The 23,784-nt window shown below is 40.4% G+C and overlaps 2 protein-coding genes across 3 annotated transcripts in view; one reads left to right on the top strand and one right to left on the bottom strand.

The window, feature by feature from the left end:
* The window catches only part of grk5 (G protein-coupled receptor kinase 5), a 33,392-nt gene extending 31,374 nt beyond the window's left edge, over window positions 1-2,018 (top strand). The window contains exons 15-16 of the mRNA XM_085794286.1: window positions 465-607; window positions 1,895-2,018. Coding sequence (XP_085650412.1) covers window positions 465-607; window positions 1,895-2,018 — 267 coding nt within the window. The remainder of the gene's footprint in view (window positions 1-464; window positions 608-1,894) is intronic.
* A 2,258-nt stretch (window positions 2,019-4,276) lies between these two features.
* ash2l (ash2 like, histone lysine methyltransferase complex subunit) lies at window positions 4,277-22,678 on the bottom strand. Of its 2 annotated transcripts, XM_085792553.1 has the most exons (17): window positions 22,589-22,678; window positions 21,306-21,372; window positions 21,044-21,189; window positions 19,737-19,825; window positions 19,537-19,631; window positions 18,802-18,897; window positions 17,762-17,857; window positions 17,583-17,658; window positions 14,668-14,685; window positions 11,746-11,845; window positions 9,952-10,169; window positions 7,850-8,017; window positions 6,966-7,159; window positions 6,767-6,859; window positions 5,914-6,012; window positions 5,745-5,804; window positions 4,277-4,496 (listed from the first exon to the last, which is right to left on the bottom strand). In XM_085792553.1, exons 1-17 carry the CDS (start codon window positions 22,645-22,647, stop codon window positions 4,389-4,391), a joined length of 1,782 nt encoding a protein of 593 aa, XP_085648679.1. In that variant the 5' UTR covers window positions 22,648-22,678; the 3' UTR covers window positions 4,277-4,388. The 2 variants fall into 2 exon arrangements, with proteins under 2 accessions (XP_085648679.1, XP_085648680.1); XM_085792554.1 differs by lacking the exon at window positions 14,668-14,685.
* Window positions 22,679-23,784: the final 1,106 nt, after the last annotated feature.

The following is a 23,784-nucleotide window of genomic DNA, read 5'->3' as shown; positions in this document are numbered from 1 at the left end:
TGAGATTAGTTTTGACCAGAAATGAGACATTTTGACTAGAAATAAGACAAATATTTTTGGTAAGATTTTGAGTTTTTACAGTGTAGCTAATGCTAGTTTCCAACTCCCGTCCCGAGTTAGGCTTTTAGTAGAAAAAAAAGAAGGTAAGAAGAAAGACATCAAAGTTACATAACAACACTATAAAATGTACAATACATCTAAAATCATACCAAGTCATGACACATTAAAAATGCAGACAGTTCTGATTTTGTTTCAGCCAGATTTTAACCTTTGTATTAAAAATTCTAATGTCTCGGGTTAGTTTTATAGTTTTATTTCGGTCGGTAGTGAATTCCACATCTGGGAACCGTTTATAAAGAAGGCTGATTGCCCAAAGCCTATCACTATTTTGTCCTCAACATCTGTCTCAACATCTATCTCTCTCTCTGTCTCTCTGTCTGTCTGTCTGTCTGTCTGTGCTGTAGATCATCGACAGCGACTGCTTCAGGGAGCTGAACGTGTTCGGTGCCGGTGGGACTCGAACTCCGGACCTCGTCTGGTCCCAGACCCAGGAGACGCCCAAACGCAGCATCCTGACCCGACTCTTCCGCCGACATGTGAGAAAACAGTCCAACTAGTGTCTTTAATCATGTTTTACAGCACTGGGCTGGTTAAAGGAGACCTATCACGCTCCTTCCAGGGTTCCTACAGCTTAAGCCAAGTTAAATTTAAGACTTTTTAAAGCCACTTGAAATGAAATTGAAGACTGACTTCATAATAAACACAAATGCAGAAAAAAAACAAAAAAAACACCACATCAATTACATAGGGTTAGGGACAATTTGACCCACTTCCAAGGTAAAGTGACTGCTACATGAACATTGGATTGTGTCTCTCTCCAGCTGTCCTTTCAAAATAAATGCATAAAAAGTCTGGGAAAAAAAAAACACTGACTCGGGAGCTGGAGGCGGTGAGAAATTTAGCGTTGACGGCCTGGGACGGAGATCGGCCCGCCGGTTTCTGTTTAGAGTTGCTGAAGAGATTCTCTGATGACTTTAGGTAGGAGGCAGGCTAGCACTACCCATACACTTCCAGTGTTTGAGCTAAGCTAATTAGCGACTTTAGGTGGAGGCAGGCTAACACTAGTACACTTCCAGTGTTTGAGCTAAGCTAATTAGCGACTTTAGGTGGAGGCAGGCTAACACTACCCATACACTTCCAGTGTTTGAGCTAAGCTAATTAGCGACTTTAGGTGGAGGCAGGCTAACACTACCCATACACTTCCAGCGTTTGAGCTAAGCTAATTAGCGACTTTAGGTAGGAGGCAGGCTAACACTACCCATACACTTCCAGCACTTGAGCTAAGCTAATTAGCGACTTTAGGTGGAGGCAGGCTAACACTACCCATACACTTCCAGTGTTTGAGCTAAGCTAATTAGCGACTTTAGGTAGGAGGCAGGCTAACACTACCCATACACTTCCAGTGTTTGAGCTAAGCTAATTAGCGACTTTAGGTAGGAGGCAGGCTAACACTACCTATACACTTCCAGTGTTTGAGCTAAGCTAATTAGCGACTTTAGGTGGAGGCAGGCTAACACTACCTATACACTTCCAGTGTTTGAGCTAAGCTAATTAGCGACTTTAGGTGGAGGCAGGCTAACACTACCTATACACTTCCAGCGTTTGAGCTAAGCTAATTAGCGACTTTAGGTAGGAGGCAGGCTAACACTACCCATAGACTTCCAGCGTTTGAGCTAAGCTAATTACGGCGATACGGCTCTATCTCCCTTGTTACTGCACGCACAGTGGAAAGGATGGTGTCGATCTGCTGGTCATGGACTCGGGACGATTATAAGTCTCTTAAAGGGATACGGCAACATTTTTCTTTTTTCGTGTCTTGCCTCACTCCCAACAGTAATCGCGATAAATCAATAATAGTTTTACTTCTCTTCCTGCAGCCTCCTCCAGACGACGGCAGACAGAACCTGCTGCCCAGTGAAACCTATATGAAGCCAGAACTCCTCAGCACGGCGCTCTGACCGCGGCACCGCCACCGCAGCTTCTCTCTGCTAAAGCACTTGTTGTTCCTTCGTCTGTTCTCAGGTTCAGCTCAGCTGTCAGTCAACGACTCTCAGTCCCGCCCATTTTTTGTTGAAGACTGGAGTTCTTTTGTGAAACATTTTGTTGGAAATATGAAGCTACTTGAACTGATTTCACAACCATGATATGAGCCATAAATGATGAAATAATAATAAAACGCCCTGTTTTTAATTCTAAATAAAACGTATTTCTGTTGCTAATTATTAAAATAGTCTCGTTGGGTTTGACTCATTTCACTGCATTGTCTAAATATTTGCAGATTTTTTACAGAAAAGTTAATAATCTTTGACTTTAAGATCGAATAAGAAATAGAAGTGAACAAGCAAAGGAGCAAAAAAGCATCAATTAACAGACTAGTCAAAAGGTTAAAGCAACTGTTTGTAAAGGTTTAAAAGTTAAAAAGGTGACTTTAATTATTATTATGAATAATAATAATGTTGTTCCATCAAAGTGCTGTACAGTTACAAAACAATTTATATATTATTATTTAATTTATTTCATATTAAAGCCCTAGACAGTAGAAAGGTAAGAACCAGCTGTCAGGACTTCCTGTCACTTTGTGATGTCACAACTAAGCCCCACCCCCTCACCACCACCTGGACCCACCATCCATTCAACAACAACAACTTTGCAGGATTTTTAGTTTCTCTGAGTGTTTTATTCTGAAATCTGCTCTGTTTTTGATTGGATCACTTTAGAAACCAGTCAGCCAATCAGAAGAGAGACTCAGAGCCCCCTCCTCTCTTCTGATTGGCCGACACCAACCTGTTGTTACTAGAGCTCCAGATAGAAGCTGAAAGAGAGAGGAGATGGAAAACTACACTTTTTTTTCTTCTAGTCGTGTCCATTTCATGTCAAATGAATGAAACTGAAACTTTGTCCTCGTCATATTTTATTTATTTTTTGTTTAACCCAGAGTATAAAACAGTAAATAAACCAAGACACGTTATAAAACAAATAAAATTAGCAAAAAACAACAGAACACACTATCGTCAGATCGTCTGTCGTCTACAGAAACGTTGAAGTGCGTCTGTGACGTCCAGAGGAGCTTCAACATACACACACTTCAAGGCGGCGGCTCAGAGAACTGAGCTGATTCAAGGAGGGAGGTTTCTACTTCCTGTCTGGAAATGTACATATCTTTAGGAATCAGACACTTTAAAGGGATAGTTCACCCAAAATTCAAATTTCAGAGTGCTCCGTGGCTTCTCTGAGTTACAGCGGGGCACCGTGCAGCACTGCATGTCCATATGACGGTTGAGAACGGAGCTCACTTTTCTTCGTCCAAAAAGACACCAAAAAACATCCAAATACCTTCATAGTGTTCGTATGTAATGTCCCTCTTGTATTGAAGCCCCGACATGAGAAATTGTTCGGAAAAAATTTAAATAAGTCTATATTTTAAGCTTGTTTGCAGCGGAAGCGGAATCTCGCACGGATTTGGATGGACCAGGAAGAGCAGTGCTGGGAGCTTCCGCTACAAACAAGCTTAAAATATAGACTTATTTAATTTTTTTCGGAACAATTTCTCATGTCGGGGCTTCAATACAAGACGGACATTACAGACGAGCAGCATGGAGGTATTTGGATGTTTTTTGGTGTGTCTTTTTGGACGAAGAAAAGTGAGCTCCGTTCTCAACCGTCATATGGACATGCACTGCTACGCCGAGACCCCCTGTAACTCAGAGAAGCCACGGAGCACTGCAAAAACTCAAAATCTTTCCAAGAATATTTGTGTTATTTCTTGTCAAAATATCTCAATTTTAGTCTAAACTAATCTCTTTCCACTTTAAATAAGACTCATCACCTAAAAATTAACTTGTTTTTAGATCATTTTCACTTGTTTTCAAGTGAAATAAGTAGAAAAATCTGCCAGTGAAAGGAAGTTTTTTTTGCTTGTAATAAAGAAAAACTTGCCCCACAATCAGATTTTTCTACTTATTTCAAGTGAAAATCTGCTTGAAAGAAGTAAAAAGTGTCTAAAAACAAGCTGCTTTTTAATGTATAACTATGTATGTATGTGTATAAATATGCTTATTTTAGGTATAATGAGATTTGTTTTGACTAGAAATAAGACAAATATTCTTGGTAAGATTTTGAGTTTTTGCAGTGAGGACTCTGAAACTTCTCCCAGCCCTTAGTCCACATGAGGGGGAGGAGATGATGAGTAGAAATTTGAATTTTGGGTGAACTATCCCTTAAACTGCAGCATGATGTGTTTTCATTTCACTGTCTGAGGAGGAGGAGCTGTGTTTCTAATGTGAATGTGTGTGTGTGTGTGTGTGTTTGTGTGTGTGTGTGGCGTTCATTCATCCCTCCCAGGGGGGGCTGCGTCGTCCGTCCACGTCCGTCTCCACGTGGTACAACATGTCGGCCAGCGTGTGTTCGATCACGGCGCCCCAGCCCATGTCGCTCATCTGAAGGGGGGAGAAGCAGACGAAGTAGTGAGAGGATGTTCGTTTGTTCGTCCAGGAGCAAGACATGAAACTAGGGATATCCCGATCTGATATTGATATCGGATATCTGTCTGATATCAGCCAAAAAAACTAATATCGGACTGCATCTAAAATCTCCGATATACGGTTAACGCTCTGATAAAAGCAGTCCATTATTCCGCCGCAGCACTTCCGTCCTAGGTGACCCATGGTGCGATTGTAGCAAGGAGAAGTGATGTCGGCCCATGGATGTATTATATTATCCATGTGTCGGCCGTGTGGTACGTAGGCTACACACACACACACAGGCACGGGTGCATGGACAGGTCGCGCTTGCCTGCTAATAAACGGTAAATGCGCTATATTGCTCTCTATGGCTCTAAGTGTACAGTTCAAATTAAGGAAGACCAGCTGGTCCACATGTTGTGCCGTGTTAACAGCGCTAAAGCCAGAATATTAAAAGCTTTTAGCAGCTTTACTGCTATGGCTGCGGTGCTAATTTCTGTTAGCCCGTCTATGAGATTTTACATTATACGTTAGCATTAAGCTAGCAGGCTTTATGCTTAGTTGTGACACTGGCTGTGTGTTTTGAACGTTGTTTCAAACTATGTCGGTTTGTTGAACATCTTTGATGCTTAAATATTGCCGCTTTATATATTTCAGCCAGTAACAGGAAGACTCTCCTTTGTATTAGAATTTGAAAAATATAAATAATCGATTTTTTTCACCACCCCTAATATCGGATCAATTCCGGTATTGGCCGATATTTAAGGCTGCAATATCGGTATAGTATCGGAAGTGAAAAAGTGGTATCGGGACATCCCTACATGAAACACAGATGCTCCGTTCGTGTACTTCCGTTTTGTTTCCAGTTTTTTTCTTTGATAATACAAAACGAAAAAACGGAAAAACGAATCGTTATTGTTATCTTTTCCGTTATCTGATTTAATTTGACGTGTTTGTAAATGGAAATTGGGAATTAAAAAAACCTCTGTGGTGATATTTCTCTATTTCCTGTTAGTTTCTCCTCTGTGACCCAGAGTCTGCAGCCAGACGCTTTTCAAAATAAAAGCACAGCTCGAATAACGCGACTATGACAGCTACTGGAAACCAGTTTCCGTTTGTGAAGTTCAGAAACATGTGGATAATATAGTACACTTAATTAATGTTCATATCAGCAGATAATGATTGAATCTTGATGATATTGATCTGTGCAGTGCGAATTCTCACCGGCTGGAACTTGACTTCCTTCGGTGGATGTTTGAAATGTGGCCCGAAGTTCACCGACACCTGAGGAGTTAAAAACGTTAAAAACACGTCACGTTGAGAAAAAAAAAAGTAGAAAAATGCAGAAGGATCAGAGGTGAAGAGGTGTAAATGAGGAGCTGGAGAAACCGACCGTGCAGCTCTTGTAGAGCGAGATGGCCGGGAAGTACAGGCCTTCAAACAGGTTCTCGAAGGCAACACCTTGACTCACTCCGTTCTTGTAGAAGATCATCTGGAAAACAGGAGCGTTGAGTTACAGCTGCAGAATGAGCTCCATTTCTTAAATCTTTCTTTCCAAATCTTAATTGGGCTGTTATCCCTATTTTTCATCTCTTGAGGTTGTACTTTTTTTAAAAATCCATTATTGCTCTAGACACTCCCGCACTTTATTTGAGTTTTTAATAGTTTCTCACCAGTATTTTTTATCTACCATATTTATATTTATCTGTGCGAATGTGAGAATTGTGTGTATGCGAGAACTGTGTGAGGAATGTCGAATGTACTGGTTTTTATCTGTTTTGTGTATTTATTTATTGCAGCAACTTGTGGCACATGACTGTCCATGACAAATTTCCCTGTGGGGATAATAAAGTTTATATTGATTGATTGATTGATTGATTGATTGATTGATTGATTGATTGATTGTCTTTATTTTCTCTTTTATTTTGTCAATTTAAATTTATTATAAACACAGTAAAAAAAGAAAAAAGAGCAGCTCAAATGGTCCAACACACAGAAGACACAAAGAGAATAGATAAATAGATAAATACACATACAGATAAAACATACATTGCTATCTATTAATCCAATTTTGAAAAGCCTATTTGGTGTCCAACAGTTCCCGCAGAATTTTATATTGAATGAATTTCCCTCTAGTTTCATAGTCAAGTTCTCTTCATAGTTCATAATTCTCTTTGCTAAACTGAGTCTTTGTAAAATGTAGCATGTTGTTTATTTATTTTTGTGGAGGGGGGGGGGGTCCTCACCTTGCTGGGGGTGATGGACTTCAGACTCTTCTCTGCTTTGTCCACGTAGTCCTTCTCCTCGAAGTACAGGTAGCTCTTGAACTTGATCAGCGCCTAGAAAAACAGAAACAGGAAAACGTCAGAAAGAGAAACGTCAGAAAGAGAAACGTCCTGCAGCGAGGAGGAGGAGTCAGCGAACGCCTCGTCTTCGTCTCGTCACCTTGTCCTTGTAGGTGTCGGGCAGAGCTTTGGCCGTCTCGGTGCCGTCGGGCAGCTCGATGAAGAAGCCCAGCGTGTCGCCCTGGCCGTAGCTGGACGAGTAGTGTTTCCCCAGCGACTGGTGGAAGCGTGTTCCCTTCTTGCTGCGCCACGAGTAGCTGAACTTGTCGTAGCCCAGAGGAGCCTGAAGGTTTCCTGGAGCGGACACACACGATCGCACAGATAACGGGAAAAGTTTTCATTCATCAAACAGCAGCTCAAACACTACAACGGAGTAGTAGGGCCACATTGAGAAAAAATATGGATCAGACTTGGAGAATAAAGTCATAATTTTACGAGAAAAAAGTCACAATTTTACAAGAAAAAAGTCACAATTTTACGGAAAAAAAGTCAGTTTTACAAGAATAAGTCGTCATTTTACAAGAAAAAGTCATAATTTTATGAGAAAAAAGTGACAATTTTACGAAAAGAAGTGACAATTTTACGAGAAAAGTCACAGTTTTACAAGAAAAAGTCATAATTTTACAAGAATAAAGTTATAATTTTACAAGAAAAAGTCACAGTTTTACAAGAATAAGTCATTTTACAAGAAAAAGTCATAATTTTACGAGAAAAAAGTCATAATTTTACGAGACAGTCACAATTTTACGAAAAAAGTCACAATTTTACGAAAAAAAAGTCACAGTTTTACGAGAAAAAAGTCAGTTTTACAAGAATAAGTCGTCATTTTACAAGAAAAAGTCATAATATTACAAGAATTAAGTCATAATTTTATGAGAAAAAATTGACAATTTTACGGAAATAAAGCCCGAATTTTACAAGAATAAATTTACAAGAAAAAAAGTCATAATTTTATGGGAATAAAGTCAGTGTGTGTGTACTCACCGAGCGGCTGCGACCAGCCGAGCCGGGCGGCCGTGTCTGGCGGCATGTCGTCGACCGTGACCTCGAAGTACCAGGACCCTTTGCGGACGCCGTGTGAAGCTCGGACCATGGAGTAACCCTTCTCCCCCGTCACCGTCAGACGGTCGTCAGAGATCTTCAGCTGAGGAGCTGAGAGAGACACACACACACACACACACACACACACACACACGTTATCGATCAGATGGTTTAGCATTAGCCTGGTCCGTCTACTTATTGTGTCCTACAGAAACACTTCTGTTGTGTCCTTTTAACTCTTTGAGTGCCAGCCCTTTTTATAAAATGGTCAGTGCCTGGTGCCAGCGTTTTGGGGCATTTTGAGTAATATTTCAAGACCCATAGAATATTTTGTACTATGACTCTGAAAACACCAAACAGCTCAAAGGAAAGAGGAGACTCTCTATTTAACTAGGGAAAAAACCATTTGTTTGTACCTTGTTCCATTCTTGATTTATCTTAAGTTGAATAGAGCCTGGTTGCACCAAAAAGACCACTTTTTTTCTAGAAAGCTGAGAAAAATGCATTTTTGTGAATGAGTCTCTCAAGAAAAATAGTGATTTATCCGTTTTAATATTGGCTTCAAAAACATGTAAGACATCTGAAAATTTAATTTCACATGTTTTTTCATTGTACAATAAAAACTAACTAAAATACAACAAGTAGGAGTCCTACTCTGCAGAGTGATGCCTGCTCTCCTATGTCTCCTTCTCCTGCAGTTGCTGTACATATTCGTCAATGGCATTCAATGAGTTAAGTTTAGTCCTCTTAATTGTTTTAATACATATCAATATTTCATACTACAATCCCACATTTGATGCTCTTTCTAAGTCAAGTTTTTATTTTATAACATTTTTTTCTCTTTTTTTCTGTACTTTCTTTTATTCCTTTTTCTTGCTTTTAATAGTATGTTTAATGTTTCAAATTTTTGGGTTTCATTTAAATTTTTTATGTTTTTTTTCCGTTTCCAATTCTTACTGTTACATATTTTGTTTTCATGTAAAGCACATTGAGTTGCTCCTTGGTATGAAATGTCCGTGTGTATAAATAAAGCTGCCACGCCTTGTGTTGTGAGTTCCTGTCACGTTTTCTGAATTTTTAGCATGTTTGTGTGTGTTTGCCTTCTGGCTGCAGTGAGTTGAGCCTTCAGGGCCACTGTAGTTTTCAGCTCGGTCATAAACAACAGTCCTAAAAGGTCTTTTCAGACACTTCAAGCTCTCTGAACCTGTTCACCTTTAGAGTTACTATCCCAGGCGGCTCGACTTACAATTTTACTTACTTGCGAATTGCACAACTGATAAGCACGCAACCCCTCCGTCCAATCAGGAATCATAAAAGTCGTATTTTAATCAACATTACGTCTGAAATTAATTATTTAATGGCGGCTGCATCCAACCAAAGTTGTCCGAGACTAATTTGATCGGTCGGTCACATTCTGGACCACATTTCGTTATTGATATGTCAAATCACTTATGTCATTGATTACTGTCTAATACTTACCAGATATACTCAGATTTTTATAATTTTGCCATTTTGTCAAAAATGAACTACCTGGGATGGTACCTTAACTGCAAAAACTCAAATCTTTCCAAGAATATTTGTCTTATTTCTTGTCAAAATGTCTCAATTTTAGTCAAAACTAATCTCTTTCCACTTGAAATAAGACTCATCACCTAAAAATGAACTTGTTTTAGATCATTTTCACTTGTTTCAAACTAATTTTCATTTGAAATAAGTAGAAAAATCTGCCAGTGAAAGCAAGTTTTTTGTGTTTGTAATAAGAAAGAAGAACTTGCTCCACTATCAGATTTTTCTACTTAATTCAAATGAAAATAGACTTGAAATAAGTCAAAAGTGTCGAAAAACAAGCTGCTTTTTAATGTATAATTATGTATGTATATGTATAAATATACTTATTTTAGGTAGAATGAGATTAGTTTTGACTAGAAATAAGACAAATATTCTTGGCAAGATTTTGAGTTTTTGCAGTGTTTAAGCGACTGACTGTGTGTGTGTGTGTGTGTGTGTGTGTGTGTGCGGTTGTGTGTGTGTGTGTTGTGTGTCACCTCTGTCGTGCAGGGCCAGCAGCACCCTCTCGTACAGACAGGCCCGGTACAGGTCTCCAGGAATGGGTTTCCCGGCCCAGCAGTCCAGCTCCAGCTTCTCGGGGTCGGGGGCGTGGGGGTCGGGCTCGGCCAGGATGTAGCGGTAGCCGTCTTTGTTGAACGGGTGCTCCAGCGGGTAACCGTGAGGCGGGAGGCGCTGGGCCGAGAACAGGGGGTCGCTACGATGAAGGAGAGAGGAGCTTACTTTGTGTGGCACTGGGCCAGCAAGTTCACTCTGGACAAGGTAACATTACTGTAGCTCAGTTTATCTGTTTTGATCTTCCTGGGGTCCATAGGGTACATAGTACAGTGTAACATCAATGATATACCCAGACATCAATACATACAGTCATACATTCCAATCATAACTACACTTCACATATAATAAACACTTATAATACACATGTACACACGCGCACACACACATCCACATCAATTTATACATGCATACTACCACAATATATCAAAAACATCATAATTCATACATATCATATATTAATGCCCTACATTTGTAATATCTTTTCTTTCACTACTATCATAATAATCCTAATTGTAATACCAATAATGAATTCCCAGTCATATGGTCAGCTGCATTAGGTGAGCCTTGAGTAGTTTTTTAAAAGTTAATTTGTTTTGTGAGTGAGATATGTGAGGAGGTAAAGAGTTCCAGGACATTATTCAACGATTAGTGTTTGAGTAGATTAGCTCTCGGAGTTCAAAGTGAAACACTGAACACGGACGACCGAATGAGTTTTGCTTTTACCGCGCACTCATGTGTCATGCATGCACGCTTCTCTCTGTGTGTGTGAATGACAATAACGGAGAAAGAGCGCTTCGCGGAGATGAATGAACGGAACGATATTGCGTTGGTCTATTCTATTTGTGGCAGACATCATTTATACATACATGAATGTATGGGAAACACTGGTGTGCACAGCAAACATGTGATCTAAGTGTGTGTGTGTGTGTGTGTGTGTGCGTGTGTGTCTGTATTGTGTTGTGTGTGTGTTTTTATTATTATTATTAGTTTATTTAGGGGATAGTGTGCAATGACATTAATCATTTACGGAAAATGAAGTTCGTACACTTTTTTAGCAATGGTTTTCCATAACCTTTCAATTAATTTTCAAGACCAACCCCCCGGAGTGGAGCTGTACAAAATGTTTTAAAGGGGGAGGGGCTGCGTTGAATATTATCTTGTGAATATTACAAAATTTGATTAGGTTGTCAAAACTCAAAAACGTATATTTAGAGAGTATGTTGCAATAATGGTAATGCCGTGGTTTCCTGTCCATGGTCTTCAGGGCTTACCCATACAGTGATCTTACAGTGTTTAATACAGTTTTATTTGCCTGTGACCAAAACGATATACAATACTGGATGTAAGATAGAATCATCGCATTTAGATATGTCTTAGCAGCATCCGTTGTCAGCAAGTGTCTAATATGGCGAAACTTGGCAATATTAAATTTTAAAATACGACACATGTTTTTAGTATGCTTTTTAAAGGTCTAAAAGTCTAAAATGACCCCTAGGTATTTAAACTCCTCCACATTTTGTAAAGCTTGCCCACCTACATAAACATTGGGATAAAGATTTGTAGTTCTTTGTTTGGAGAAGAACATAGCTACAGTTTTCTCCATATTTAAGGTTAGACAGGATGAATACAGCCATTGTGAAACTTTTTCCATTGTGCCCGATAGTTTAGCTGCAACTGCTTCGTGTGTGTGTGTATTGTGTTGTATGTGTGTGTACCTGCGTGTCCTCTTCGTGGCCCCTGCAGTGGCTCCTTCCTGCTGCTGCTGCTGTTTACGTTTGGCTCCTCTTCCTTTTCCAGGGCCGGGGGCCAAGGCACCTTCAATTTAATGAAACAAAACAAAAAAAAACACACACATTTCTAGATTACACTGAATACACACCAAACACACACACACACACATATACACACAGAGAGACTGACACACAGTGAAAGCAGGTTATTACAGCAGGCACAAAGAGGCAGGAATTAGTCGGAGCGGCGTCGTCCAAACACTATCAGCCTCGAGTCAGTGTGACGCTGCCACACTGTGAGTCAGAGCTCAGCTGAAATTATGGGATGTTTCATAAACACGAGAAGAATCTAAAACCCTGACGATGATGATAATGCTGTAGTCGAAACTAGAAACTAAAAAACAAACTGTGGCTGTGAAACGACCACAGAGAAAGAAAAAAAAACACACTCCTGTTCATGTTTTAACAGATTAAAACAAAGTTGTTGCTCGACAGTTTCTGCTGCATTTAAAGGGATAATTCAACATTTAGTTGTTCGTCAAATTTGGACGAACCAGGAAGAGGAGCTTCGAGAAGCTTCCGCTACAAAACAAGCTTGAAATATAGACTTATTTAATTTTTTGGGGGACTATTTAGCATTTCGGGGCTTCAATACAAGAGGGACATTACATACGAGCAGCATGGAGGTATTTGGATGTTTTTTGGTGTGTCTTTTTGTTACGAAGACAGTTGGTATCCATTTGCAACCGTTATATGGACATGCACTGCTACGCCGAGACCCCCTGTAACTCAGAGAAGCCACGGAGGACTCTGAGTAGATAATGAGTGAAATTTAAATTTTGGGTGAACTATCCCCTTAAGAGTATTTTATGTTTTAGGGATGGAAAATGATTTTCGAATAATCGAATAGTCATTCAAAGAAAAAAAATGTAATAGTTCATGAGACTGTCTTGTCTGAACAAATGTAAATGAAGGAGAAACATTGAGAGACTTCTGTGTGAAACTCTGTAGGTTAAAGGGACAACGAGGAGTTTGTATTTGGTTATAAGAAAGTCTCATATTAATGTGGATGAATCTACGTTACCACTTGTTAATGGGCCCATTTTCTATAAATATATGGTTTTGTCTCTATGGTTATTTTGTTATTATTAGTGGCGTTTCTTTACTTTCGGTTTCGTGGCGAGTCATGAGAATAACGCCGCCGAATCTCCGTTTATGGTGGGAACTACGACGGTATGTGATCGTCTTCCAACCTCTGACTTTAAAACAACTCTTGTCTAGTAATGTTACATTACATATATAGAGATTATGGTGATAGGAGAATTTGACTAAATGTTGAACTATCCCTTTTAACACTGTGGTGGATGATTTAAAGTCTGCACAGAACGAGGAGCCGCTTCACATCACACGAAGCAGCTTCACCGTCGTCTACACTGCCATGTCTGAGGAGTCATTTCAGACCACGAGCATCTGACGAATCATATTTATATATTTCTGTGGAGTAAGAGGAGGAGTAAGAGGAAGAGGAAGAGGAGGCTCATTAGCATTGGATGAAAGCCAACGGCACAGACTGACTCTGTGCTCTCGCCTGTCAGACAGGACTGAGGGCACAGACTGACTCTGTGCTCTCACCTGTCAGACAGGACTGAGGGCACAGACTGACTCTGTGCTCTCACCTGTCAGACAGGACTGAGGGCACAGAGGCGCTGCAGAGGTTTGTGAAGGGGTTTCGGGGCCATTAGCAGCAAGACAGACGATCACCGATCAAAGGAGGAAGTGTAGCAGCCCAGAACATAATAACGGCCAATAAGTTCATCATTTTGTCCATTTTAAATGTAATAAAGCCAATAACGTCATAACTTGCCGATAAGGTAATATCGAGAAAGAAAATTAAGACCTGTCTAAAATTATTTAAGACTTGAACACTTGAATACTTGTAAGCGAATTTAAGACTTTTTAAGGCCTACAATTTTGATTTTCAAATGTTTTTATTTTAGGAAATCTATGTTCAAATTAGGGCCAATGGTGTGAATTCTTGGAAATACTGTTGAGAAATTTCTGGAAAAAATAGGTAAGATTTCTAAAGAAAAAAAAGGTTAAAAATTATCTAGAAAAAAGTGGAAAACCTACTCAAAAAATATATTTATTTATTTTCAATTCTAGAAAAAGTGGTAAAATTTCTCAAAAAGGATAAGTTTTAAAAATTTTAGAAAGAAGTGGTAAAATTAGGGCCAATGGTGTGAATCTTTGGAAATACTGTAGAGAAATGTCTGGAAAAAAAATGGTAAGATTCTCAAAAACAATTCTAAAAAAATGTGGTAAAATTTCTAAAAAAAAAAGAAAAAATTTTAAAAAATCTAAAAAAAAAAAAGAGAAAATTTTTAATTGATTTTAGACTTTTTTAAAGACTTTTTAAGGCCTACAATTTTGATTTTCAATTTTTTTTTTCATTACATTATTGGCAAGTTATTACGTTATTGGCTTCATTACATTTAAAATGGCCAACATTATTACGTTATTGACGGTTATTACGTTATTGGCCGTTATAAGGTTTTGGGTTGTTACAAGGAGGAAGGAGGGGTCAAAGCTTTTGGGAGTGGGGGGGGGCAAACAGATGCAGAGAGCAGACAGTCGACAGTCGGGGGGAGGGGGAGGGGGTTTACGACTGGACGTGGATGAAGTTGCCCACAAGATGTTTGACTGAGGATCAGTTTGTTTGGGTTTTTTTTTTGCTTGTTTTTTTAGGTTTGGGGACAAACTGAAACCGATTGGAAACTCAGGGCCAACTTCGATCCAGAAGGGGACGACACACACACACACAACCACACGCACAACCGCACACACACACACACACACACACACACACACACAGATCAGCTCCAGACGCTAAAAACACCACATAGTCACCTGAGAAAGAAGATCCACCTGGAACACAACACACAGAGTCACCACCGGCATCACGGTCACACGGGGGAGTTTATACTGGTTTGTACTGGTTTTACTGTTCGGTTCAGTTCTATCCGACAGAACCGGACCGGACCAGGACCTATTGACTGACTGTTTGAGTTCATGTGTGAAAGTATCCGACTACGTTTTCTCCACTTCAACTCTACTCAAAGAACTGATTCTATTGACCTATGGCTAAGCCCCGCCCCCAAACGCCATGAGCCAATCACAGTGCGCATAGCTAGCCCATACACTCAGACATTCTCTGCTTCCACGTCCATTGAAATGCATTGCAGTTAGTCAGTTTTCATTCGTTTTTTTCTCTACATTTTAAGTTTAAAATGGTCAAACGGTGTTCATGGGGTACATGCAGCTCTGACACTAGGTATCCTGAGAGGCCACGGGGGGATTTTTTAACCTTTTCCCAAGCCACATCTCAACCGAGAGAAGTGTCTGCTCTGGATAAAGTTATGCAGTAGACCACAACACCAACTAAACCTGGATAAACTTAACAAGGATGTCTACATCTGTTCTAAGTTAAGTCAACAACGTATTTGAGGCAACATATTGTCAGAGATGTTTAGATGTTAGAGATGTTAAAGTTATCTTTAACATCTCTAACATTAGCCTAACCTTTCTAGCTATCGCATGCCCTAACTACAGTAAAAATGGCATAGAATACATAAAATAAAAAGAGGAGTAAAGCAATATATTAAGTGGCAATATATATATATATAAGCATCAAAGATGTTCAATCAAAACCCACATAGTTTGAAACACCGTTCAAAACACACACAGTATCACAACTAAGCATAAAGTCCGCTAGCTTAATGCTAACTTATAATGTAAAACTCCATAGACAGGCTAACAGAAATTAGCCCGTCGCTATTGACAGCCATAGCAGTAAAGCTAAGTGAAGTTTTGGTGACTTCGAAATGGGCCATAGCTCTATTGACCTCTGGCTAAGCCCCGCCCCCTCCACTCACTCGGACAAACAGTCAACATTCGGTGACAGTTGCTATGGCAACAGCTGTCACAGTAGGAGACATTTCACAGGAGACAGAAAGATTAAATATCATGTTGAAGTCACCAGAACTTCACTTAGCTTTACTGCTATGGCTGCCGTTTGCCGCGAAACGCCGATAGCGACGGGCTCATTTCTGTTAGCCTGTCTATAGAGTTTTACATTATACGCTAGCATTAAGCTAGTGGTCTTTATTAGGGATGTCCCGATCACATTTTTTTGCCCCCGAGTCCGAGTCATTTGATTTTGAGTATCTGCCGATACCGAGTCCCGATCCGATACTTTGGCAACGCAGTAAAGTTTTTAATGTAGATCAACTGTATCATCCCACTATTTTTCTGTTCTTTGTGCTCTACTAGGGATGTAACAATATCACAATCTCACAATAATACTCTACCTCAATAACAAGCCCATGACATTTATTGCAGTATTGTAAGACATGCCATGATATCAAACTCTCAATGTATATTAGCACAGTAGCTCCACAGTATAATATTAATGCCGTTATCCATAAGTCAACAACAAGAACATTTGGTCAAAAATAAAATAGCTTATCATGTCTTTCTCAATCACCAGCCTCTCTCCCCTGATCCCACCCTCTCCTGCCTGTCGCCCCCCCCCCCCCCCCCCCCCTCCCCCACCCCGCTCCTACGCCCTCCCTCCCTCCCTCACCCAGTTCACCTCGCTTCTTCTCCCTCTCTAACTTTAAATAAATACCTGGTTCTGTATCTGCCATCACGCAACACAACGGTAGTTTTTTATTCAACAGTATGAGAAGTTTAAGAATGTCCGCGACATCTGCGCGGTCGGTCCGTGTGTCGGTCTCACGTGCGTTACGTCGGACTCGCTCTCAGTAGAAGCTGCAGTGACTGTTGTTGCTGCAGGTGTGTGTAGCGCTCAAACATCAACAACAAGCTGCTTGGAAGTCAGCAGTGAAACAACGCAGCCACACACACACAAACAAACAGTGAGCTGACACGGTGACACGATCGTCTCTCACACTCTCGCAAGCGCCGTCATTTCATATCGTTACTTGTCCACGACGACGCAGCCACACACACACACCGTGGAGCTGTGCGCCACAGACCATGCACAAAACACAAGCACGCTGCACCGAATGCGCGTCGCTTTGGGTAATGAGCGCACATGACGAACGTCTACAGTAAAAGTAATGTGTTTGAGAGTGCAAAAGATGATACATCTGAACGCCCCCCATGTGGCCCGTCTTCGCTTTAGACAGATAGGAAAACCCTGACATGTAGATATGTAATATATCCGATTCCTGATCGGGATGTAACGTCCGATTCCGATCGAGTCTGAAACCACGTGATCGACCCCGATTTCCGATCACGTGATCGGATCGGGACATCCCTAGTCTTTATGCTTAGTTGTGATACTGGCTAACATCTAAACATCTCTGACAATATGTTGCCTCAAATATGTTGTTGACTTAACTTAGACCAGATGTAGACATCCTTGTTAAGTTTATCCAGGTTTAGTTGGTGTTGTGGTCTACTGCATAACTTTATCCAGAGCAGACACTTCTCTCGGTTGAGATGTGGCTTGGGAAAAGGTAAAAAAATCCCCCCCGTGGCCTCTCAGGATACCTAGTGTCAGAGTTGCATGTACCCCATGAACACCGTTGGACCATTTTAAACTTAAAATGTAGAGAAAACATATAAAAACGAATGAAAACTGACTAACTGCAATGCATTTCAATGGACGTGGAAGCAGAGAATGTCCCAGTGTATGGGCTAGCTATGAGCACTGTGATTGGCTCATCGCGTTTGGGGGCGTGGCTTAGCCAGAGGTCAATTCTGGAGCCGGACTGAGTTCTGAGTTGTGTTCTCACCGTTGAGGCCGCCGGCCGTGGGCGTGGCTGTGGTCTGTTTCTGAGTGTCGTACGACGGCCCGATGGTTCCCAGGTCCTGCACGGGGAGTCACACACATCAAACATTAGTTATGAGTCGTGTGTGTGTGTTGTAAACGGTGTGTGTGTGTGTCTCTAGAAGCAGCAGCAGAGACACAGACCTGGTCCAACAGGCCGAACTTGGGGTATTCCTCCTCCGGGTCTTTGCTGCCGGGGTCGGGGTGTTCCTTCACCAGGAAAACGTCTCGCTCTTTACTCTGGGAAAACCAAACAACAACAAATGTTTTATAAAAACACTGTGACAGAACTGTGTTAATGTAATAAATCATCTGTAGTATGATGAAGTTATTGGTTTCAGTTTCACAGGGCGACAACCACAGAAGAAAATTTAATTTCAAGCACCAAATTTAAGTTTAAAGGGATAGTTCACCCAAAATTCAAAAAAGACACAGCAAAAAAGATCCAAATACCTCCATGCTGCTCGTCTGTAATGTCCCTCTTGTATTGAATTGATTTGCACTGACACAGGAAGAGCAGTGAACTGAGACACTGGAAGCTTCCTCTACAAACAAGCTTCAAATATAGACTTATTTAATTTTTTTCGGAACAATTTCTCATGTCGGGGCTTCAATACAAGAGGGACATTACAGACGAGCACTATGGAGGTATTTGGATGTTTTTTGGTGTGTCTTTTTAGACAAAGAAAGTTGGTATCCATTGACAACCATTATATGGACAAATACTGCTACGCCGAGACCCCCTGTAACTCAGAGAAGCCACGGAGGACTCTGAAACTTCTCCCAGCCCTTAGTCCACATGAGGGTGAGTAGATAATGAGTGAAATTTCAATTTTGAGTGAACTATCCCTTTAAGAGGATGTAAAAAAACATGTAATAAAAAAGAACAGTTATGGATTTTTGACTTGTATTGTATATTGTTGGCTGTAAACCGGTTCATTATTGTAGCATTTCATCTGATGTTAGTGTTTTTATAAGTTCTCTTCATCCTGCTCCTTTAAAAATCCCAGGACTGGAATGAACAAATAAAATAAAATGAAAATGAAAATGATGATGATTTAGTGAATGCTTATTGAAGTCTGTGTTTTTGTTTGTTGTGTCTCATCATCATTGTGAAAGCAGCAAAAACAGCGAGAGGTGGACTAGTAGACACACAAAGTTTGTACAAAGCACCACAACGTTACCATTGTCTTGACGATGTTGTTGGGCCAGGTGAGCTTCCCCGGCCTCTGGCGGGTCGTCATGCACTCCCAGTACTTATCGATGAATGGAATGATGTCCTGAAAACAAAGATTTTGCAGGAATTATGACAAATGTTCATCGCGCAAACATTTTTCTTACAGACTTGATTTTACATGATGTCAGCCTCTTCTTTTTATCATCATCTTATTGTTTTCCTTTTGTTTCATATCATTTTTATTCCCCATCTTAATGTACCCTTACCCTCTTAGTTGGTTCAGTTCCCCATCCTACTTTTAGATTCACTGTCTCTGGCCATCACTATTACCCTACATTATGTCACAGTTTTACTCAGATGCTCTTAGTTTAACTTTTACGCCTTCTTCTGTTTTCACGCTTTTATCCCATCTTTTTCCTATCTTATTGCATCTCATCTTATCTCCTTTAATCATGTTGCCCCCCACCCTTTTATTTATTTTGTCTAATTAACTGCATCCTGCTTTTTAATTTCACTCCCCCTGGTCTGAATTTGTTGTTGGGTTCTTGTATTGCCCGTTTTGCTTGCACGCTCCATCTCCTATGGTTTTATGGCACTTGTTTGTGGCTTTTTTCTTATGTTGTTTTGTCTTTTGCACTTTGTAACTTGTGTTTTTAATGGAACTATATAAATAAAGTTATTATAATTATTACTATCATTCAGTCCTGCAGCACCTCTGTGAAGACGTGTGAAGTGAACCCACCTTGTCCTTGGAGAACATGGTCTTCGGATGCTCCTCTTGAGTCCTGGACCTCCAGGTCAGGTTTGCCAGCGCTGTGAGACACATCTCCTTCAGGTCTGGACAGAAAACAGCAACAGCAGCGTCATCATGTTAGTGAAGGATTAAAAACACTGAGGTTGTCTGTGTGAAACACCGCGTTAGCTGTTGAACTGAACACGTACTTGCTTGTTTCCTGAGGAAGTAGGTGTTCCCACTGTGGTGGCAGACGTTACAGTGAAACACATAATTGGTCATAAAGGGAAGACAAGTCCTGTAGAGGAGGAGGGAGAAGAGTTCATCATTAAAACTCTCAGTGAAGACGTAATATCAAGTGGAGATTGTAACATCCCTAAGCGTAGCTCTGCCTTTGCTCAATTTCCTTTTTCTTTAAAAGCTGTCAAATCATAGAACAATCTCCCAACTAATCTGAAACTTTGTTAAGACCTCAACGATTTCTCCCTATGGATCCTAAGGAATCAGTCCTGTCAGTATTAATCTAAAGCCTTAATTATTTTTAACTTTGTCATAGTATGAAGTATTATTTAGATCTTATTAAAATCAATCAAATCAAATAGTATGAAGTATTTCAAAGGGATAGTTCAACATTTTTTCAAATTGGCCCCATTGCCATAATCCCTATAGTCATAGCAGTAGGTTTGTTACCTTTAATTGTCGGTGCAAGCTATTTTTAGAACGGCGGAGCAGAGCCGTGAGCTGCTCAGAGCAACGCTACGGAGGCTCATTATGGGATTTCTTGGTTTCCCTCATCAAACTCATCAAATACACAATCCAACAACTCCACAACGCTCTGGTGGACAAGTTGTGAGCTGCACATTCACCACGCTATGAGATAATAACACAACGTTACCACACAGAGTTGTTTTAGAGGGAAATTCATGCAAAACCACTGATGCACGTTGCCTTCAGGGACAGTTTTTCATCAACAGTCTCTGTATTTCCCTCTAAAACAACTCTGTCTGGTAACGTTGTGTTATTATCTCATAGCGTGGTGAATGTGCAGGTCACAACTTGTCCACCAGAGCGTTGTGGAGTTGTTGGATTGTGTATTTGATGAGTTTGATGAGGGAAACCAAGAAATCCCATAATGAGCCTCCGTAGCGTAGCTCTGAGCAGCTCACGGCTCTGCTCCTCCGTTCTAAAAATAGCTTGCACCGACAATTAAAAGGTAACGAACCTACTGCTATGACTATAGGGATTATGGCAATGGGCCAATTTGCCAAAATGCTTAACTATCCCTTTAATCTTAAACCTTACTTATTTTTAACTTTGTCAAAGTAGGAAGTATTTTAATAACTGTATGTTCCTATTTCCTTCTGTTATGAAATATGTTTTGTACCTGAATGCCCGCTACAAAGCATCTCTCATTTTGAGACTGATGTGATTTTGTACATTGTCCCTGATACAAATGAACTTATCAAAACTAAACTAAATATATGATAATAATAACATATAGACAGTCTGTACGTACACAGTGTCGATGCCAAACGTGTCTGCAGTGAACCACTTCATACAGAGAGCGCACTGCAGCTCCACCTCGCCCAGCTGCCTCCCGCTGTCCTCGTCCCCCGATCCCGTCAGAGCGTCCGCCGCCTCCGAGCCTTCGCCCGCCGTGTCCTGATACACACGACAAACACAACACAACAACCGTTAAACAGCTGGTTTAACATCATTGGTCAGAAAATATAACTCAGATAATAGATGTTATAATAATAGATGATAAACAGTGTTACCATTCCCTCTTTGCCATTTGAAGACTCAGTATCCATGTTCATGGGTATTTCACCAAACGAAGCATCCCTGAAAGACAACACAGAGATTTATCAGATATTTCTGTACCAAACTAGTGAAATATACAGGAAGTTAGTTCACATCAAGGTGTGAACAAAATAATTTCCTCAGGCCAAACTCGTCCAGTAACAACACCGATCTTTTATCACAGAGGAAATTCACTAACCCACGAGGAGCTGCAACTTGGCCCAGACAGACTACAGCCTGCTAAAATTTAGTTTGTAAAATATGAAAAATATTAAATCATCCCATTTGCAAAGTTAAATGTATATAATTCTTATTTAAAAAAAATAACTAACACTGGTTTCAGAATAATCATAGCGGATCTTTAACTGTTACACTCCCATCACTTGGGCCGACACATGAAAATAATACAATTACAATACAAACAGAATCACAGTGTTGGCATCTTGTCTGCACCATTTTAAAAAAAGGGCTGTTTTTACAGTTTTCATTTACAACTTCACTGTTCCTATAAGGATCACAGCTCCAAACTAACATGTGTTACTAGAAGCACACAGCACAGGGGTCCCTAACTTAACATTTTAGGAGCTCAAGCAGAAAATTTAGAGGCGCACACTGTAAATCAACCTGCAAAGCAAATATTCACATTTCCTTTTCATGCATGATCCTCACACACATTAACCTGACACCTGTAATGACAGATTTAAGGTTCTTTGAGTGGCTCCATTCAGGGGCAGTCTGGAGCCCTGTCAAGTTGTGTTTCCTGCTACTAGGCAAATAAATATATTAATTGAACCTAAATTAAATAATAATAATACTTTTTTTTTATATCGGACACATAATCCATATGAAAATATGGACTAAGAAATAGGAAGAAGTACCGTACATTGGAAATACATTGTTAACGCTAAATGTGACATTTCTTTCTGTTGAAACGAGTTCATAGCAGCTCTTAGTTGATGCTCAGACTTTACAGATGCAGTCTGATGAACTTACTAACATCAAACCGCTACAGTTCTGTCTCGGTACCAATGTTTTCTGGTTATAAACAGCAGTAAACTGGACCTGGTCTGGACCTCATCAGCTTCAGTCTGTCTCTCTGAGCAGCGCTAACGTTAGCAGCTAACTAGCCCGCGCTGCTCTCTAACGGCCGTTTGCGGCTCAAACAGGTCGTTTCTGAGGTTTATATCTTCACCGATAAGCGGAGTCACATCAGATACTTGTGTGGTAGTGAAACGGTGCTGGTGCGGGTCAGACTTACCCCTCTCCGGCCTCCTGTTCGGCTGCAGCAGCGGAACCCGCCTCTCCTTCAGACGCCATGTTGGTTTCAAATCAATGAAAACAAAAAAACTGCCGAGAGAGAGAGACGGCGACTTCCGGTGGCGCTGCCGCTCAGCAGCGACACCGCAGGCCGCCAGGGGAACTGCAGCCACACGTTTACAGGCAGCATCAACTACTGCAGTTCAGAGGTCAGTCAGTGGTAACAACAACTGAACTTACACAGGCATAAAATTGGAAATAAGAAACACATTAAAATTACATAAAAAAATTGCATTAGCATTGTGTATTTCTGGAGTTTGCTTAAAAAATGTGTCCAATGGGGGTCCGTGGTCTAATTTGTTTCAATTGAGGGGCCTTGATGTAAAAAAGTTTGAGAACCACTGGTTTACACTGTACTGTATATTCTTTTAGCTCCGCGTTGCTGCACAGCCAACTGCCCCACTGGGGACGAATAATGTGATTGAGATTGATTTAATTACATTTTGACACAAGCACACATATAAAAATATAAATATAGATTAAAAGAAAAAGATGAATCATCATAAATGTATGACAGTTAGGATGACCTCTTTTACATACAATGTAGAATATAAGTTTTGGTTTGTGATAAGATAAGATAAGATAAGATAAGATGTGATGTGCTTTATCTTGGTGAGTGTTTCCTCCTGTGGAGTTTTCCTGAGCTGCAGTGGAGACGAGGTTTGTGCTGAGGTCAGAGAAAATTATAATGTTTATGTGGAAGAGTAGAAACTATAAGACAATGTTTCCTCTCTGGATGATGGATGTGTGGTCGAGGTTTCTGCAGCCAGAGCAGGGCCGTTGTCTAGGGGAGAAAGGTGGTGATAACTCTAGGGGCCCAGCACCCAGTGGGGCCCATAAAAAACCCCAGTAGTCTAATCTTTGTATGACTGAATTATTCTGCATAAGACCCTGACTAATACTCATAGTACACTGTAAAAACTCAACATCTTTCCAAGAATATTTGTCTTATTTCTTGTCCAAATGTCTCATTTCTAGTCAAAACTAATCTCTTTCCACTTAAAATAAGACTCATCACCTAAAAATTAACTTGTTTTTAGATCATTTTCACTTAAATTCACAATAAATAGAAAAATCTGCCAGTGAAAGTAAGTTTTTTGTGCTTGTAATAAGGACTTGCTCCACTATCACTTATTC

Source organism: Trachurus japonicus, chromosome 12 (genome assembly GCF_045865225.1).
Source record: "Trachurus japonicus isolate A0001 chromosome 12, Traja_1.0".
NCBI lineage: Eukaryota > Metazoa > Chordata > Actinopteri > Carangiformes > Carangidae > Trachurus > Trachurus japonicus.
This window is presented reverse-complemented; position numbering and strand designations above follow the sequence as displayed.

Excerpts from the sequence above, each read along its gene's own strand:
- ash2l (XM_085792553.1), bottom strand. The coding sequence starts at position 22,647 with ATGGCGTCTGAAGGAGAGGCGGGTTCCGCTGCTGCAGCCGAACAGGAG. Across the intron at positions 19,826-21,043 it reads ACGTTTGGCATCGACACTGT|GACTTGTCTTCCCTTTATGA; the intron begins GTACGTACAGAC and ends CCTCCTCTACAG. Across the intron at positions 4,497-5,744 it reads AGGAAGTCAAGTTCCAGCCG|ATGAGCGACATGGGCTGGGG; the intron begins GTGAGAATTCGC and ends TCCCCCCTTCAG.